The sequence below is a fragment of the Mauremys mutica genome, chromosome 4 (assembly GCF_020497125.1).
Source record: "Mauremys mutica isolate MM-2020 ecotype Southern chromosome 4, ASM2049712v1, whole genome shotgun sequence".
In the NCBI taxonomy this organism is placed as follows: Eukaryota; Metazoa; Chordata; order Testudines; family Geoemydidae; genus Mauremys; species Mauremys mutica.
The window spans coordinates 146,127,186-146,146,021 of record NC_059075.1 but is presented as its reverse complement, the minus strand read 5'-3'; the positions used below and the strand labels follow the sequence as shown (position 1 = coordinate 146,146,021).

The following is an 18,836-nucleotide window of genomic DNA, read 5'->3' as shown; positions in this document are numbered from 1 at the left end:
TATCACCATGGCAAATATGAGGGTGTTGCTTTGGGGTACAGAATGTAACCAGCCCTATACCAGGGCCAGAACTACTTAAAGGCTGATCCCAGGGAGGGCTAGAGAGACACCACCAGAGGGGGACTGAGGGAGACCCTGGTGGACTGTATACCCTGGAAGGGGTCTGTTCTGGTTCACATGCAGACAGTGTGCGTGACTCGGCTGGAGGTCTGAGTTGCTGAAAAAGCTTCCTGAGAACCACCAAGAGGGGTCAGCATAAGTGATAGAATGCAGACACACCAACCAGAAGGGATGCTTGTGAGAGGTGGGTGCCAACCCATTACAGTGTGTCACTCAGATATCAATGATGATACTTCAAACTGTCAGTATTTTTAACTATTTCACTGCTCAGCAAAGCATGTAAGAAAGTAGATGAAATATATTATGAAGACCTAAAATATGTGGGCATCTTTAACACCACACGGCCTTTCTACCAGAAGAATAACCCTCACTACTGTCAAACTCCTTTCTATCCAATAAATGCCTACCAATAAATGACAAATGAATGGATAAATAAAAGAGGGAATAAATAAAAATACTATAAAATTCAAAAACAAAAAACCCATCACAAGCAGAGTTTGTGCCAAAATGGTGCCAGGAGGTCCATGAAATCCCCGGAGGGTTTCACTATTACAAGTGTTTTTATATGAATGGTGCTTAGATACTACAGTGATGGGCAGAAGTATAAAATGCCAAGATAGATAGCTTGAATGGGGGCAGATTTTTTTTTTCTGAATGGAGGGTGTTTTCTTTCTGAAGTTTGGGCAATGCTGCTCCAATATGTGCAGTTCTCCTTGTGGACTTTCAGTGTGATTATAACTTCGGGCTTGTCTATATGGTGCAGTAATGCACACCAGAAGGGTGTAAGGTGCAGTGTGCTTCAACATGGTTAGCAGGATCTACAGGGACAGATAGTGCCGGGGGGCTGGAACAGTTTTTATAGTGGGGGTGCTGAAAGCCAATGAATCAAACTGTAAACCCTGTATATAATGGAAACCACTTCAAGCCAGGGGTACAGCAGCACCCCTAGCATCCCTAGTTCTAGCACCTATGCGTGACACGTTGGAGCACTCTACAATTTACGCCTCTGGCAGACAGCATAGCACCATGTAGACAAGCTCCTCTTTAATGAGCGAAGGGAAGCCTTAAAGGTGACGTGCAAAGAATTGTAACCAACCCCAGTGCAAGGTGTCACTGCAAGTGCTGTGGCACACCCCTCTCTGTTAGAAGTTCAGGCAAACCATGACCTTGGAGACAAGCATTGTAGATGCTCCAAGCACTGGGCTCTACAGGCTTCTGCCGGTTGGGTTCCCATATGTGCTCATGGATTCTAAGGAGCAGAGGGTTGTGTTACTAAGGGAGGGAGAAATGAAGAATTGCCAAATCCCTCAGGAAAGTTACTTTAAATTGTAGAACGATATAAGATTATCCCTGCAGTTCATAACCCAGTCCCAAGGGTCTCTCATCCAGTACAAGTGTATAAAGATACAGTAACCAGAGGTGCTCCTCAGGCCTTGTGTCATGGACACATCCTCCTGCACAGCCTCCCTCAGAGGCACTGGTGTCTTGGACTGTCCAGCCACCTCAGTTCTTGACCATGGTCTTGTTGGGGCCTGACCATGCTGTTCTCCTGCTGTGACACATGCAGTTGCTACCACATCCCCTGCTTGCTGGCTGCTGTGATGTAACCTCCTGCTATTCTGGCTTCCTACCAGCAACAGCCTGTTTTCCTGCCCACCTCTCAGCATTGCAGTCCTGGCTTCAACTCCGCAGCCAACTGCCAGGACACTGTCTTCTGCCTGCTTCTCCCAGTCCAATGTAGCCTCTAACTCTCTTTGTATTAGAACTGAATGAAATTTTAGCACAAATAGTTTATTCATCCAAAAATGCAGTTTTGGTTAACCTGAAACTATTTTGGCAAATAGTTTCAGGCAATCTCCTCCAGGACTTTGATGCCATTCACAAAATGGCAGGGAGGTTATGGTGGGAAAAAGAGGAGATGATGTCTGTTTCTGAAAGAATTGCCACTGTGAATGACAATGAATGGTCACTGGGCCAGAAAGAGACTGAGAATGGCTCTTTAGTTTGGTGGTGTAAACGGGCCGACTCACCGCTGCGGCGCCTCCTGCGGGTTTTCCTGGGGAATTGGCTCTTTTCCAGCGCGGAGCGCCCTCTGCAGGCCGGTGATCCCCCTTTTTACTATCGGCGCCGTGTCCCTCCCAGGACCCGGTGCCCCTTTTACTATAATTGGGTCTCCCCCTCCCAGGGGAACCCCCACCCTACTATCCCCACTTTGCCTCAGTAGTGGCCACTGACAGTCATGGTCTAGCCCCACACCCTGGGGCAGACTTCAGTATCAGCCCACTCATCACAGGCAAAGGGGTTTGGACCTGCTGCTTTGTCCTACCCCTGGGCTGCCCTCTGCAACTCCCAGTACCTTTGGCCCTTTGCTAGGCCGCAGCCTGGGGCTTTCCAGGCTGGAGCTTCCCTAGCTCCTCAGCCTGTCCCCCAGCCCTGCTTCACTCAGGTATCTAGTCTCAAGCCCTAAGCAGCCAGGCCCATCTCCCTCTAGAAACAGAGAGAGACTGCCTGCTCCTGGCTTCCCTGCCTTCTTATAATCCCTGTTCAGTTTGGGGCGTGGCCTCCAGCTGCAGCCACTTCCCTAGTCAGCTCAGCCAAAAGCCCCTTCCCAGGGCTGTTTTAAAGCCCCACCAGGCGGGAGCGGATAGCCACTCCGCTACAGGTGGTTAGGGCACTCACCTAAGATATGAGACCCAAAGCAGAGTCCCTGCTCCAACGATAGTCTAATGATTCATACACCATGGTACAGCTTCCACAAGACAGACTGAGAATGATTCACACCACAATAACTTATATTTCAGTGGCTAGTGCACTTTTCTGAAACATACGAGATCCAACTTCAAAATCTCTTCCTCACCTCAGACATAGGTATAATTAATCTGAGATTGTTTAAAAAAAGACTCCAAACGCAATCCTGACAATTATAAACTGGTGTTACTGAAATATCGGGTCCGTGTAGCTGAGAGCCAATAACAGCCTGACAGGGATAAGGAAAGTTTGCTTTATTCTGCAGAAAAAAGGAGAATTCTGTACTCAGGTACAAAGAACTCTGCTGCACACAAATTTCACAAACTTTTTATACACTTTCAGACAAAGACCATGCCGTATTAATACTTCATTGGTGGTTGCCAGACCCCGTGAAACCGTTATCTGGTCAGTGAAAACCAGTTTGGAGCTGGTTTCTTCTGCTTCAAGGCAGAGGAGAAGAGACAGTTCAAAAGTTCAGGTTACTGTGTACGTGAGGCTTCTGCTTTCCCCTAGTGGCGGCCTGAATAGTTGTTAAGGGGGGTTACCATTAACTTTCACACTGGTATGCCTAACTTTAGTACCAGGCCAACTGGTTGAACTATAGTAAAGAGTAGAATTATCAGACACATAGATGAACACAATATGTTGGAGGAGAGTCAACATGGCATTTGCAAAGGGAAATCAGGCCTCACCAATCTATTAGAATTCTTAGAGGATGTGAACAAGCATGTGGACAAGGGGGAGCCAGTGGATATAGTGTATTTAGATTTTCAGAAAGCCTTTGACAAGGTCCCTCCCCAAAGGCTCTTAAGCAAAGTAAGCAGTCATGGAATAAGTGCGAAGGACCTCTCATGTGTCAGTCTCTGGTTAAAAGGTAGGAAACAGAGGAATAAATGGGCAATTTTCACAATAGAGAGAGGTAAATAGCAGGGTCCCCCAAGGATCTGCACTGGGACCTGTGCTGTTCAACATATTCTTAAATGATCTGGAAAAGCAAGGTGGCAAAATTTGCAAATGATAGACAATTACTCAAGATAGTTACATTCAAAGCTGATAGTGAAGAGTTATAAAGGGATGTCTCAAAACTGGGTGACTGGGCAGATGAAATTGAATTGATAAGTATAAAGTAATGCACATTGGAAAACACAACCCCAACTATACATACAAAATGATGGGGTCTAAATTAGCTGTTACCACTCAAAAAAGACATCTTGGAGTCATCATGGATAGTTCTCTGAAAACATTTGGTCAAGGTGAACTGGCAGTCAAAAAAGCTAACAATGTTGAGAACCATTAGGAAAGGGATAGATGATAAAACAGAAAATATCATATTGTCACTATATAAATCCATGGTATGTCCACACCTAGAATACTGCATGCATTTCTGGTCACCCCATCTAAAAAAAAATAAAAATAAAAAGATATTAGAACTGGAAAAAGTACAGAGAAGGACAACAAAAATGATTAGGTAGATGAAACATCTTCCATATGAGGAGAGAGAAAAAAGAGTGGGACTGTTAAACTTAGAAAAGAAATAGAGATTTATAAAATCATGATGGTGTAGAGAAAATGTATAGAAAAATGTTATTTAGCCCTTCACATAGCACAAGAACCAGCAGTTACACAATGAAATTCATAGGCTACAGGTTTAAAATAAACATAACGAGGTACTTCTTCATACCACGCACAGTCAACCTGTGCAACTCATTGCCATTGGAGGTTGTAAAGGCCAAAAGTATAACTTGGTTCAAAAAAGAATTAGATAAGTTCATGGAGGATAGGTCCAAAAATGGCTATTAGCCAAGATGGTAAGGGATGCAAACCTCTGATTGCCAGAAGCTGGGACTGGATGACAGGGGATGGATCACTTGATAATTTCCCTATTTTGTTCATTCCCTCTGAAGCACAGTAACGCCTCACTTAATGTTGTCCCAGTTAATGTTGTTTCATTGTTACGTCACTGGTCAGTTAGAGAACATGCTCATTTAAAGTTGTGCAATGCTCCCTTATAACGCTGTTTGGCAGCTGCCTGCTTTGTCCACTGCTTGCAGAAAGAGCAGCCCATTGGAACTAGCTGGTGGGGGCTTGGAACCAGCGTGGACCGGCAGCCCCCATATCAGCTTCCCTAAGTTCCCTGTGCAGCAGCCGCCCAGCAGGCTATCAATTTCCAGGCAGTTCAACTGTCCCTCCCCTCACTGCTGTGTGCTGCTCCTGCCCTCTGCCTTGGAGCTGGTCCTGCAGGGTTCGGGGGAAGAGAGGTGCTGATGTCAGGGTGTCCCCCTTCCCCGCTTCTGCCCCCTGCTCCTGTACCCCAACTTCACAGAGCGGCGGATGGGGTGGTGGGGCAGGGAGACAGGACAGGGCTCAGGACGAAGGGAACTTGCTGGCTGCAGCTGCTTTCTCAACTTGCTGATCTACTTAAAAAGGCAGTGTACTTAGAGTGGGTTGTCGGAGAAAAACTCAGTTCTCGCTTTTTCGTTTGGGTGCAGCAAAATCAAATACTTTATTATTTCTCCAGTAATTACCATGGAGGGAGAGAGTGCCATAGGACACAGGGTCGCCTCAGTCCTGGACAGGTCTCTCAACTGGTAAACAATTACAGCAAGCCTTTATACCTTTGTTACAGACAATAACTAGCAATAATGCAGACAATAGAGAGCAACAACTACATTTTGTTTATACATAAGCCATTCTGCTATCTTGTTTGTCTCACTCCTAAGAAAAAGCAAGACTGCATATTTGGTTATCAGTTACAAGGTCGTAATAACTTTGTACACAGTTCTTTCCCTATGTCTCACACTATCCTTGCTTCTACAAATCTCACATCATTAGGGTCACAGCTAGCCTAACTCTTGCTAACTGTCTGACATGCATTAAAATTCCCTTCAAATCCTTGTTAATTCTTTCCCTGCTTCCACAGGGTTCAGCGTACTTAAAGGGGCAATGCACATCTCTCTCACACACATGGTGTGTGTCTCTGGGGTATGTCTACACTACAAGACTATTTCGAATCAACTTAAGTCGAATTTGTGGAATCGACCTTATGAAGTCGAATTTGTGTATCCACACTAAATACACTAATTCGACTGTGTGAGTCCACAGTAACGGGGCAAACGTTGACTTTGGAAGCGGTGCACTGTGGGAAGCTATCCCACAGTTCCCGCACTCCCCGCTGCCCATTGGAATTCTGGGATTTCCCCTCAATGCATGCTGGGGGGGAAAACTGTGTCGAGGGTGGTCCTTGGTAACTGTCAGCATTCAACCGTCACTCCCACCGGCGGGAAATCAGTTCGCGCACTTTTCCTGTTATAAGTGACAGCGCGGACGCCACAGCACTCCACTGCGATCATGGAGCCCGCTGCGATCATCGCTGCACTTATGGCCATTGTCAACTCCTCGCACCTTATCGTACACCTCTTCAACAGTCAGATGCTGAGAAATCAGGCGAGGAGGCAACGGCAGCGCGGGGAGGACATGAAGTCTCAGACTGGCACAGACCTGTCAGAAAGCACGGGACGCCGCGCCGTGGAGATCATGGTGGCACTGGGTCATGTTCATGCTATGGGACGGCAATTCTGGGCCCGGGAAACAAGCACGGACTGGTGGGACCGCATAGTGCTGCAGGTCTGGGATGAATCACAGTGGCTGCTAAACTTCAGGATGCGTAAGGGCACTTTCCTTGAACTGTGTGACTTGCTGTCCCCTGCCCTGAAGCGCAAGGACACCAGGATGCGAACAGCCCTGACAGTGCAGAAGTGAGTGGGCCATAGCCCTCTGGAAACTTGCCACGCCAGACAGCTACCGGTCAGTAGCGAACCACTTTGGCGTGGGCAAATCTACCGTGGGGGTTGCTGTGATGCAAGTAGCCAACGCAATCGTTGAACTCCTGCTCTCGAAGGTAGTGACCCTGGGAAACGTCCAGGTCGTCATAGCTGGCTTTGCCGCGATGGGATTCCCAAACTGCGGTGGGGCTATAGATAGGACTCACATCCCTATCCTGGGACCGGACCACCAGGCCAGCCAGTACATTAACCGAAAGGGCTACTTTTCAATGGTGCTGCAAGCACAGGTGGACCATAGGGGACGCTTTACCAACATCAACGTCAGGTGGCCGGGCAAGGTTCATGACGCGCGTATGTTCAGGAACTCTGGTCTGTTTAAACGCCTCCAGGCAGGTAGTTTCTTCCCGGACCACAAAATAACTGTTGGGGATGTGCAGATGCCTACAGTGATCCTCGGGGACCCAGCCTACCCGCTAATGCCCTGGCTCATGAAGCCCTATACAGGCGCCTTGGACAGTTAGAAGGAACTCTTCAACTACCGGCTGAGCAAGTGCAGAATGGTGGTGGAGTGTGCTTTCGGACGTCTCAAGGGGAGATGGCGGAGCTTACTGACTCGCTCGGATCTCAGTGAAAACAATATCCCCATTGTTATTGCAGCTTGCTGTGTGCTCCACAATCTCTGTGAGAGCAAGGGGGAGACCTTTATGGTGGGATGGGAGGTTGAGGCAAATCACCTGGCTGCAGATTACGCTCAGCCAGACACCCGTGCCATTAGAAGATCCCAGCGGGAAGCGCTGTGCATCCGGGAGGCTTTGAAAGCTAGGTTCCTCAGAGAGCAGGGTAACCTATGACTGTCCAGTTGCTTTACAGAGAAGCTGAACCTGCCCCTGTTTCTTTACCCATTTACTGTTGACTCTCCTCTGCAGTCTCATACCCCGTTTGCCCCCTTCCAACACACGTGTAAAAATAAAGGTAATGGAGCATAGTTATTTAAAAACCTTTTCTTTAATAATGATTTCGCGTCAAAGGGTTGAAACAGGGACGCGGACTGTGGTGGGTAGGGTGTGCAGTGATGTAGAGACCGCTTCTAGACTCTAGGAATGATAGGCTACTGCTCCTACAGGGGTCTCTGGGGGGAGGATGGTTACAGGTGGGTGTGCAGGAAGGGGTGAGGGGTGTAGGCTTTGGGACGGAGTTTGGGTGCAGCCTCAGGGCTGGGGGTGGGGGCGTAGGAAGGGGTGAGGAGTGTGTGGGAAGGGGGAGGAGGCATAGGGGGTTGCGGGCTGTGGCTGGGGCTGAGGGTTTGGGGCATTGTGGAGGCTCAGGGCAACGGTAGAAGGGCAGGGTGATGGCAACCTGCCTTGCCATTTGTGGATGGCAGGCGCTAGTACCCTGGGGCAGCAGACAGCATTTGTGCCGGTAGCCGCTCTACTGTCAGGTAGGGACGCAGCGCGGGAGGGGGGGAGACGACACGCTGGGGGAGGGGTGGCAGGTGGGCGCTGGGACCTGCTCCAGGCAGGGAAGTGACGGGGCGGGGGGAGACCCGCGTGGGCCAGGGCCCGATCCAGGCTGGGCCGGGGGAGAGACCCACCTCCAAGTATACCTGGAGCAGGGCACCTGCCGCCTATGAACAGAACATTAAAAACACCTCACAGACTGACCAGGGTGCCTAGTGACTGCACTCAGTGAGTAACCTGCTGTTGATCCTGCCCCCATGTCTGTACCCTGTTCATGGTGACTGTCCTATGCAATTACCAAACCCCTCTCCCCCTTCACAGAAAGTCTTCAGCAAACAAACATGACAGAAACAGTAATTAATAGCAAACTACTTTTAATACTCGACAACACAGTAAAGGTGAGAACTTTTCAAAATCTAGGGACTGAGAACTTTGGGGTAATTTAGCAGTCCGCTGTGGTGCAGTGACAGTTTTCACGGCCCTTGGTACCCCTCCTTCTTGTTATTCTGGGAGAGGTGGGTATTGGAGTGTGTGGCGGGGGAGGGCGGTTGCAGAAACAGTGCAGGGGGGCTCTGTTCTCCTGCCTGCGGTCCTGCAGAACATCGACAAGGCGCCTGAGCGTGTCCGTTTGCTCCCTCAGTAGTCCAAGCAGCGTTTGAGTCGCTTGCTGGTCCTCCTGACGCCATCTGTCCTCCCGTTCGCTGTGTGAGCGCTGCTGCTGTGTGAGGTTCTCCCTCCAGTGGCTCTGCTGGTCCGCTTCTGCTCTGGAGCAGCCCATAAGTTCTGCAAACATCTCGTCCCGGGTCCTTTTCTTACGATGCCTAATCTGTGCCAGCCTCTGTGAGGGGCATGGTGGAGCAGGTCGGGATACTGTTGCAGCTGTGTGAGGGGGAAAAGGGAGTGAATTGCTTACAAAGATGCCTTTTCTTAAAAATGAAACATAGTCTACTCATTGCCTGTGAACCAGACCATGGACGGCACCTATCTCCTGAGCACTCACTCAGGGAAAGTTCGATTTATCTGCATTCGCTTTCATTGCCTGGGGTATTGCACTGCAGACCAGACAAGCGGGGCAGGAAAGCTGAATCCATGGAGCAGCCAGGCATGGTAAGCCAAAGGCTTTTGGCTGCTTAAAAGTCAATGTCCAGCTCTGTCCTCTTGCTGCAGGCAATCCTGAAAGCATAAACTCTGCCCCTGTTCCACCCCCTCGCGGTTGTCCCTTGGAAAAGATCCCTGTATGCTGCCACTCTGTAGCCTCCAGCACGTGGCTCTAAAGTGACGCTTCTTGTTGTTTTAAGGAACAGTGAAGCACTACCAATAGTAATAGTACACAAATCACTCTACTTCCATGCAGGAGTCTGCGCGCGAGATCACCCTGAGGAGGGTGTCACGGAGAGACAGGGAGCGCATGCTGAATGAAAGCCAGCACAAGCCAGGGCCCTATGCTGCGATGCTCGTCAAGGCACTGGTCCCGGAGTACCAGCTGAGAGCGTGGCGCGGAAAAGTGTGCTACCTCGGAGCACCCAATAAGCCAGCTCTCCCCAGGAACCTCCTCCATAGGCTTTTCGACTACCTCCAGGAGAGCTTCGTGGAGATCTCCGCAGAAGATTCCTGTTCCATTCCCCTGCATGTAGACCTTCTGTTCGCCTAGTCTATTTTCCTGTTCCATTAATAATAAAAGTTTACATGTTTAAAGCACTTACTGACTGATCCTTCTCCTGATTCAGGGTCCGTGGTAACGGCTGCGGAGGGTTGGTAGGGGATCTCAGTGAGGGTGATGAAGAGATCCTGGCTGTCGGGGAAATCAGCATTGTAAGCGCTGTCGACTGCCTCCCCCTCCTCATCTCCTTCCTCATCTTCCCCATCTGCGAACGTCGACGAGGAACTGGCCGTCGACACTATCCCTTCGTCAGAGTCCACGCACACTGGTGGGGCAGTGGTGGCAGACCCACCGAGAATGGCATGCAGTGCCTCGTAGAAGCGGCATGTCTGGGGCTGGGCTCCGGAGCGTCCGTTTGCCACTTTGATTTTATGGTAGCCTTGTCTCAGCTCCTTGACTTTCACGCGGCATTGCATTGCATCCCGGCTGTATCCTCTGTCTGTCATGGCTTTGGAGACCTTCTCGTAGGTCTTCGCATTCCGTTTGTTGGAGCGCAGCTCCGAAAGCACAGACTCATCACCCCACACACCGATCAGATCCAAGACTTCCCGGTCAGTCCATGCTGGGGACCTCTTTCTATTCTGGGATTGCCTGGACTCCTCTGCTGGAGAGCTCTGCATCATTGCCGGTGCTGCTGAGCTCGCCCCGATGTCCAACCAGGACATGAGATTCAAAGTGCCCAGACAGGAAAAGGAATTCAAATTTTCCCGGGTCGTTTCCTGTGTGGCTGGTCAGAGCATCCAAGCTCGTACTGCTGTCCAGAGCGTCAACAGAGTGGTGCAGTGTGGGATAGCTCCCGGAGCTACTAAGTTCGATTTGCATCCACACCTAGCCTAATTCGACATGGCCATGTCAAATTTAGCACTACTCCCCTCGTCGGGGAGGAGTACAGAATTCGAACTAAAGAGCCCTCTATGTCGAATTAAATGGCTTCCTGGTGTGGACGGGTGTGCGGTTAATTCGAATTAACGCTGCTAAATTCGAATTAAAGTCCTAGTGTAGACCAGGCCTCTGTCTCTCTCTCTTTCTCACACATACACACACTCTCTCTCTCTCTCTCTCTCTCTCATACACACACACACACACGGGGTGTGTGTCTGTCTCACACACACATGCACATCCCCCCAGCCCTTTGGAAAGTGGAGGGAGTGGGGTGCTCCAGTGGGATAGCGTGGGTTCATCATCACATTCAGTTTCCACAGGTAATGTTTGCAGCCACTACCATGCTGTGTCTCCTCCCTCCATTCGTGCTGCCTTGTAGAGTGTGAGGCTACATTAACAACAATGTGTTAATCCTTGAGGGCTCAACTGAGTGCTAGTTCATCATTTAGCAGTAAGGCATTCCCTGGGAAATATCCCACCCTTTGACTTCACCACCTCAACCAAGAATCACAATCATTATTGCTGTATACAGTATTAAATTGTTTAAAACTTATACTATATATATAGTCTTAACCCCCCTATTTACATTAATTCTTATGGGGAAATTGGATTTGCTTCACATCGTTTAGCTTAAAGTAGCATTTTTCAGGAACGTAACTACAATGTTAAGCATCTCTCCAGAGCTCCTTTTCCCCTTAGAATTTCTTCCCATGGGACCTTACCTACCAGTTCTCTGAGTTTAACATTTGCTTTTTTGAAGTCAATTGTCCTTATTCTGCTGCCTTCATTGTCTTTCCTTAGAACAATGAAATCTATCATTTCATAGTCACTTCCACCCAAATTGCGGATGGTCTTTTTAAAAAATAGCCGATGAGCTTTAAAACCACCATTAATCAGTTCATAGTCAAAGGGAAAATAAAAAACAGCAACTCCGTGACAGCTCACATTTCATCATGCATATTTACCCCCTACTGAAATGACAAGAACATTTTAATTGTTTGTTCTACTCCTCCACCTCATGAGATCAACAGCCTCAAAATGCTTTAGGGACTGTGTCCCACATGTCATAAATGTGATTGCAAAATCTCCTGCATGCCACACAGCAGCATCTTCTGCACTGAGGGAAAGAATGACTTTCCTCAGCAAGTAAGTTTGAATAAATATAGATGAGAAACAATTCATGTCCATTTGATGGGCTAAGCAGAAATGGCTCCAAGTGGGATGAGCTATTAACTGGCCATGATCCAGGTGAGCTTGGAGTGAAACTGTTTATTTGATGAAATACGGATAATGAAAGGAAATGTTTAGAAGTTAAGTTTCAAAATGAAAGCTGGGTTTGAGCTACAAAAGAGCCTAATTTGGGCCCCGATTTCCTTTACATACCTTTGTTAATTTCAGCCAAAAACTCCAATGAGATTTAGGGGATGTTTGATTCTTTATGGAATGGGTTACCTAGGGAGGTGGTGGAATCTCCACCCTTAGAGGTTTTTAAAGCCCATATTGACAAAGCCTTGGCTGGGATGATTTAGTTGGGGTTGGTCCTGCTTTGAGCAGAGGGTTGGAGTAGATGACCTCCTGAGGTCTTGTCCAACCCTAATCTTCTATGATTTTATTGTGACTTATCTTATGCTACCTGTCAACCCAGCTACAGATAGGAGAAAGCCACCTGATTTTTCATAATTGCTCTGGGTTTTGTAGGACAAAATCATTCTCTTTTTACCCTCAGATGCAGTGAAAGACATATTTTAAGCACAGTTATGGTTTAAAAGAATTACCAGGTATTCATGGTATCTTTTGTACTCTCTCTGGTTCTGCTCCCTCTGTATAACAGAGTGAGATCAGCTGACCTCAATGACAGCTAAAACTCGTACTTTTTTCATACATGCTAGCCTTACAGAGCCAATGCTGCAATTGGTCGGAGAGCTAGTTTCTCTTCATGAATCATCAATGGTTTGCTGGCTAACTTACATCTATTGCCGGGTGCTTTTATATGAGCGAGAAAATAATACAGGTGTGACAAGGCAGAATTTGCAGAGCAGACAGCATGGGCCAGATCCTTAGCTGGTGTAAACTGGTGCAGCTGCTTTGAAAGCAAGAGGTCAATGCCTATTTGCACCAGTGGAGAATCTGATCCTTTATCTATCGATCAGCCAATGCAATATGGAAATGTTGTACCCCAGAATGACAATTTTGCAGTCACATTTCAGACTATAATCCTAGTCCAGCAAAACTATAGTCCAAATCCAGCCTGTGCTTAACTTTAAGTATGTAAGTAGTCCCGCTGACTTCACTGGAACTATTCATATGTTTAAAGTTAAGCCTAGGCTTGTGACCTTTGCTGAATTTGACACAAATTTGCCAAATAGTTTCAAATATTTTCAAGTTTCCTTGATGACCCTTCCTCCTTTTAAAAAGTTACACAAAGCAAGATTTTTTTCTCCATTTGCTCGTGGAATCCAATGTATGTATCATTGTTCTGGCAATGCAACCACAATAGCACTTTAGAAGCCCACAACATATCTCGCTCAGTTGAATAAGGAAGCAAGTTCCCCAGCCTTCAGTCTTGTGAGTAAAGTGTTATTTTTGTTGCATGGAGTGCTCCCTTTACGAAATAACTTCCACTGAAATCAATGGGAGTTAGGCACTTAAAAACCATTAAAAATCTGGGCCTACATCCTAATTTCAAAAGTGGCTTAATATTTTATATACCTAAATCTCACTGAAAGTAACTTTGAAAATGTGAGTTAGGCTCCTAAGAAACCTAGGCACTTTTGAAAATTACAACCCAATTTTCCCAATGTAACAGAGAGTATTGGCAGCATAGCCAGGAAGTGGGCCCCGACTTTCTGAATCTGCAGATACCACCATAACCAGTCACTGGACCATCCTTCCTGCCCTTAAATAATTAATTTTTGTTGTGCAGGGTGTACAGAACATCACTGCTCCATGATCATCGTTATCTGCTTAGAACAGAGGTGGTCAACCTGAGCCTGAGAAGGAGCCAGACTTTACCCATGTACATTCCCAGAGAGTCACAGTAATACATCCTTGACTTTAGCAAAGCTTTTGATACGGTCTCCCACAGTATTCTTGCCAGCAAGTTAAAGAAGTATGGGCTGGATGAATGGACTATAAGGTGCCTAGAAAGCTGGCTAGATTATCGGGCTCAACAGGTAGTGATCAATGGCTCCATGTCTAGTTGGCAGCTGGTTTCAAGCGGAGTGCCCCAAGGGTCGGTCCTGGGGCCGGTTTTGTTCAATTCTTCATTAATGATCTGGAGGATGGCGTGGACTGCACTCTCAGCAAGTTTGCAGATGACACTAAACTGGGAGGAGTGGTAGATACGCTGGAAGGTAGGGATAGGATACAGAGGGACCTAGACAAATTAGAGGATTGGGCCAAAAGAAACCTTATGAGGTTCAACAAGGACAAGTGCAGAGTCCTGCACTTAGGACGGAAGAATCCCATTCACTGTTACAGACTAGGGACCGAATGGCTAGACAGCAGTTCTGCAGAAAAGGACCTAGGGGTTACAGTGGATGAGAAGCTGGATATGAATCAACAGTGTGCCCTTGTTGCCAAGAAGGTTAATTGCATTTTGGGCTGTATAAGTAGGGGTATTGCCAGCAGATCGAGGGACGTGATCATTCCCCTCTATTCAACATTGGTGAGGCCTCATCTGGAGTACTGCGTCCAGTTTTGGGCCCCACAGTACAAGAAGGATGTGGAAAAATTGGAAAGAGTCCAGCGGAGGGCAACAAATAGTATTAGGGGGCTGGAGTACATGACTTATGAAGATAGGCTGAGGGAACTGGGATTGTTTAGTCTGCAGAAGAGAAGAATGAGGGGGGATTTGATAGCTGCTTTCAACTACCTGAAAGGGGGTTCCAAAGAGGATGGATCTAGACTGTTCTCAATGGTAGAAGATGACAGAACAAGGAGTAATGGTCTCAAGTTGCAGAGCGGGAGGTTTAGGTTGGATATTAGGAAAAACTTTTTCACTAGGAGAGTGGTGAAGCACTGGAATGGGTTACCTAGGGAGATGGTGGAATCTCCTTCCTTAGAGGTTTTTAAGGTCAGGCTTGACAAACCCTGGCTGGGATGATTTAGTTGGGAATTGGTCCTGCTTTGAGCAGGGGGTGGGACTAGATGACTTCCTGAGGTCCCTTCCAACCCTGAGATTCTATGATTCTATGATCAGCAGCCCCCATCAGCTCCATCCTCCTGCTCCCAGCACCGTCCGCCCACCAGGAGCCCCGCTGGTCAACGCCTCCCGCTCCCTCCCCTCCCCTCTCGATCAGCTGGTTTGTGGCGTGCAGGAGGCTCTGGGGGGAAGGTGAAGAAGCGAGGGCATGGCAGGCTCAGGGGCAGGAAGGGGTGGAGTGAGGGCAGGGCCTGTGGCAGAGCCACGGTTTGAGCAGTGAGCACCCCTCGGCACATTGGAAAGTTGGCGCCTGTAGCTCCCGCCCCAGAGTTGGTGCCTGTACAAGGAGCCGCATATTAACTTCTGAAGAGCCACAGGTTGGCCACCCCTGGCTTAGAATTTTTGAGTGGAGCTCAAGATGTTGTTTAAAACCAATTAAACCTTCATTGTAATCACTTCAGATGTGTTTGCACAGGGCTTGGGACAATGGATCTCCAACTTGATTGGGGATACAAGGCAATACTGCAGTATAAATAATAACATTGTTCCTTCTCTGTGCAGCAATCAGTAGATGGAAATATTTTGATTCAAATTGAGGGCTAGGGACAGGGCATCTCCCACGACCTAGGTGGCTGTCCTAACTTTCTGTGGGGGCTTTTTCTCTTTCTTGCTTTGCTTTTCATCTCAAAATTTAAAAAAGTCTTGTTTTTATTCTGCGCCAAAATGAAAACAAATTTTGAAACCCTGAAATGTTTCACAAAATGGAATTGTTGTTTTCCAGCCAGCCCTATTAATATATGCCTAGATTGGCTATAAAAGAAGAAAATCATTGGCATGCGCTGGCTTTCTCACAATGTTCTGGTGTTGTAAAGCAGCCATAAACTTATCAAACTATGTTTATGAATGCTTTCCAGTTAATCTGGCCCTAGGTCTGAGATTTAAGCATGGTGCATTAATGATCTCTGCCTTGTGTTTTACATTTCCAAAAAGGGTGCAATGTTTCTGCAGATTTGTCAGACTGTTACTAATTTTCAATTAATAGAATCTACTAGCTTCTATTATTTCAATAATTTGCATTGTTGCGAAGTCTGATGTCTTCATTCACAGATGCGATAAAATAATTGTACTTTAATATATGAAACCACCTTTATGAGTTAAAGATGCTGATTAATGAACCTAATTCAAAGCTCTGTGTTAATGGAGCAGCATCTTCCTTGTATTTATTGATGTCTTTTCCATTTGTCGAAGAAGCACAGACATTTGAAGGATTACTTTCCTGGATAGTATCTACCTTTCCTTTAGTAGATGACTTTAGCTCAGGGGTGAGCAAGATGTGTCTATGCCACCCACAGTAGGCACTAGTTCTGGGGCGGGGGTGCATATCTATCTGACGCAATGGTGCTATTTTTAGGAAGATGTGTCTGAGTTCTCTACTCTAGACTGAATTAGTGGGATATGTATGGGCCAGCTTTTATATGGTAAGTGGCATGGCTTTCAGAGTGATATGACATATATGGGTCAAAGATGGACATTCCAATTCTGTCACCATTCCTGCTGCTTTTTGGAAAAAATGCTGCATGAGGCCACATTTAATTCAGGCATCATTTTATATATCTGTTTGAGAAAGAGGAACTCTACATCTTGAATTACATTCATACTATCAATCTTTGAATGCCCCCCCAACCTTTCCTTCTGCACAGACATGAGCTAGGTCTTTGTATTTCGTTCTGTGAGCAGTGATGTCTGGTGAGATGCTAATGCCTATAGTAACTTTGTCTTTATTGTGTTTATAGGAGAGGGATGAAATTTGTTCTTGTTTCACTCATCCACCAAGATCATCCTATCTCCCTGATTTTCCTTGTGCTGAGCTGGCAACAGACAATGCATGTGCTGAGGCAATGCCCAGGGGAAACCACACTACAGTGACTGAGTTTGTCCTCTTTGGCCTCACCCATTGTCCGGAGGTGGAGGTGGTCCTGTTCGTTCTGTTTCTAGCCATCTATGTCACCACTTTGGTGGGGAACATTGGCATCATCATGCTAATTTATATCAATTCCTGCCTTCAGACCCCCATGTACTTTTTTCTCAGCAACCTGGCCTTCCTAGACCTTAGCTACTCCTCTGCCATTGCTCCCAAAATGCTGGTGAACTTCCTAGCACAAAGCAAGACCATTTCCTTTGCTGGCTGTGCAATGCAAATGTATCTCTTTGCTGCTTTTGCAGATGCCGAGTGCCTCATATTGGCTGCAATGGCATATGACCGTTATGTGGCCATCTGTAACCCGCTGCTCTATATGCCCATCATGTCCCGTAGAGTCTGTGTTTCTCTAATAGCAGGGGCATATATCAGTGGCAGTGTGAGCTCACTGGTCCATACTTCTTTGACATTCAGTCTGTCATTCTGTGGCTCCAATGTCATCAATCATTTCTTCTGTGATATCCCCCCACTGCTAGCGCTCTCCTGCTCTGACACTCACATCAATGAAATCCTCCTCTTCGCCTTGTGTGGCTTTATCCAGACCAGCACCTTTTTGGTCATCCTCGTCTCCTACGCCTATGTCCTTGCCGCCATCCTGAGGATCCACTCCACCGAGGGCAGGCACAAAGCCTTCAACACCTGCACCTCTCACCTGATCGCTGTGGCCTTATTCTATGGGACTCTTCTATTCATGTATTTACGGCCCAGCTCCAGTTACTCTCTGGATGCAGACAAAGTGGTTTCTGTGTTTTACACTGTGGTCTTTCCAACGCTGAACCCTCTGATCTACAGCCTAAGGAACAAGGAAGTGAAGGACGCCCTGATGAGAATTTTAGAAAGAAAACAGTTTTCCCAGTGACATGATTGGGAAGGAAAAGGGACAGTGATGTCCCTGGTGCGTCACACAGCAAAGTCACAAGAGGTTTTAAAGATGAACCCAAGCCACATAGCTTGTCTGTGTATAGAAACTGTGATGACATATATTTAAATATGCAGGACTAATGGCTCATATGGGTTGGGAAGGACCCCAGTGGGATGGTCAGTCCCTTATATTGTGTCAGGATTTATTTAATTTCCTTGATCCCCATCCCAAGCATGAGATCGCCTTGGTTCCCCTTTTTGATAGTGGTGTAATCAGTGTGTGAGACCAAAGGAGCAGATCCAGTGCTCTTTGAAGTCAATGGAAAGTCTCTCATTGATGGACATTGGATCAGGCCTATAATGAAGGTCTCCAGAAATTTCTTTGCTTATATGTACATATCTTTGGAATAAACTGGATGAAATTATATGCCTTTGTTATACAGGAGGTCGCATTAGATGATTAAATGGCCCCTTCTGATCTTAAAATCTATGAATCTATGCATTTATTTACTAATTTATTGGACAATAGAAAAATATAACCGCAGGAGGAATCACAGCACCAGGCCCAATAAACAAGAATTTGAGGGGCAGGGGGGTGCAGTGGAAATAGTTTAACAAACTAAAGGGATAAATATTATTCAGTTTCATAAACCACATTCTCATTAATTGTGTGAAATTAAATGAATGCACCGTGCAGTGGTGCCATAGCAAAGAGCAATAATTGCAAACTGGTAAACTAAAACTGGTTGAAAATTTTCCAGCAGAACATTTTCTCTGTTGGGAAATGCTGATTTTTTGAAATTTTAGCATTCCTTGTGAACATTTCAATTTCAATGACATTTGGTTTTGGGAAAGAGAATGAAATAAAGTGTTTAAATAAGATCAAACTTACTGAAAAGAAATGTTTCATTTTTTTGTTTCAAAATGACTTTTGGCTTCAGAGTTTATTTTAGATGATATGATCTCACAGTAGTGAGACTACAGTTGAGGTAGCATCTTTTACATTTCACAGCCAACAAGCAGAGAAGTTAGAGAAAAACATAAAATATTCTTCCTGGAAGTTTGCAATATCACACTACTTTATTTCTTAAGTTCCAGATCAATAGCACACAAGAACCCAAAAAACAGAGGGAGAGAAAGCAGGCTGCTCTCTATAACAGAAAGGCACGACTCACCCCAGCTTACTCTAGGCTATGTGCCTGTT

The 18,836-nt window shown here is 46.6% G+C and overlaps 1 protein-coding gene across 2 annotated transcripts; it reads left to right on the top strand.

The window, feature by feature from the left end:
• The first annotated feature begins 12,252 nt into the window (after positions 1-12,252).
• On the top strand, positions 12,253-17,630 carry LOC123368045 (olfactory receptor 5AS1-like). Of its 2 annotated transcripts, XM_045012494.1 has the most exons (2): positions 12,253-12,263; positions 16,700-17,630. In XM_045012494.1, exons 1-2 carry the CDS (start codon positions 12,253-12,255, stop codon positions 17,628-17,630), a joined length of 942 nt encoding a protein of 313 aa, XP_044868429.1. The 2 variants fall into 2 exon arrangements, with proteins under 2 accessions (XP_044868429.1, XP_044868428.1); XM_045012493.1 differs by lacking the exon at positions 12,253-12,263 and having other exon boundaries at positions 16,692-17,630.
• Positions 17,631-18,836: the final 1,206 nt, after the last annotated feature.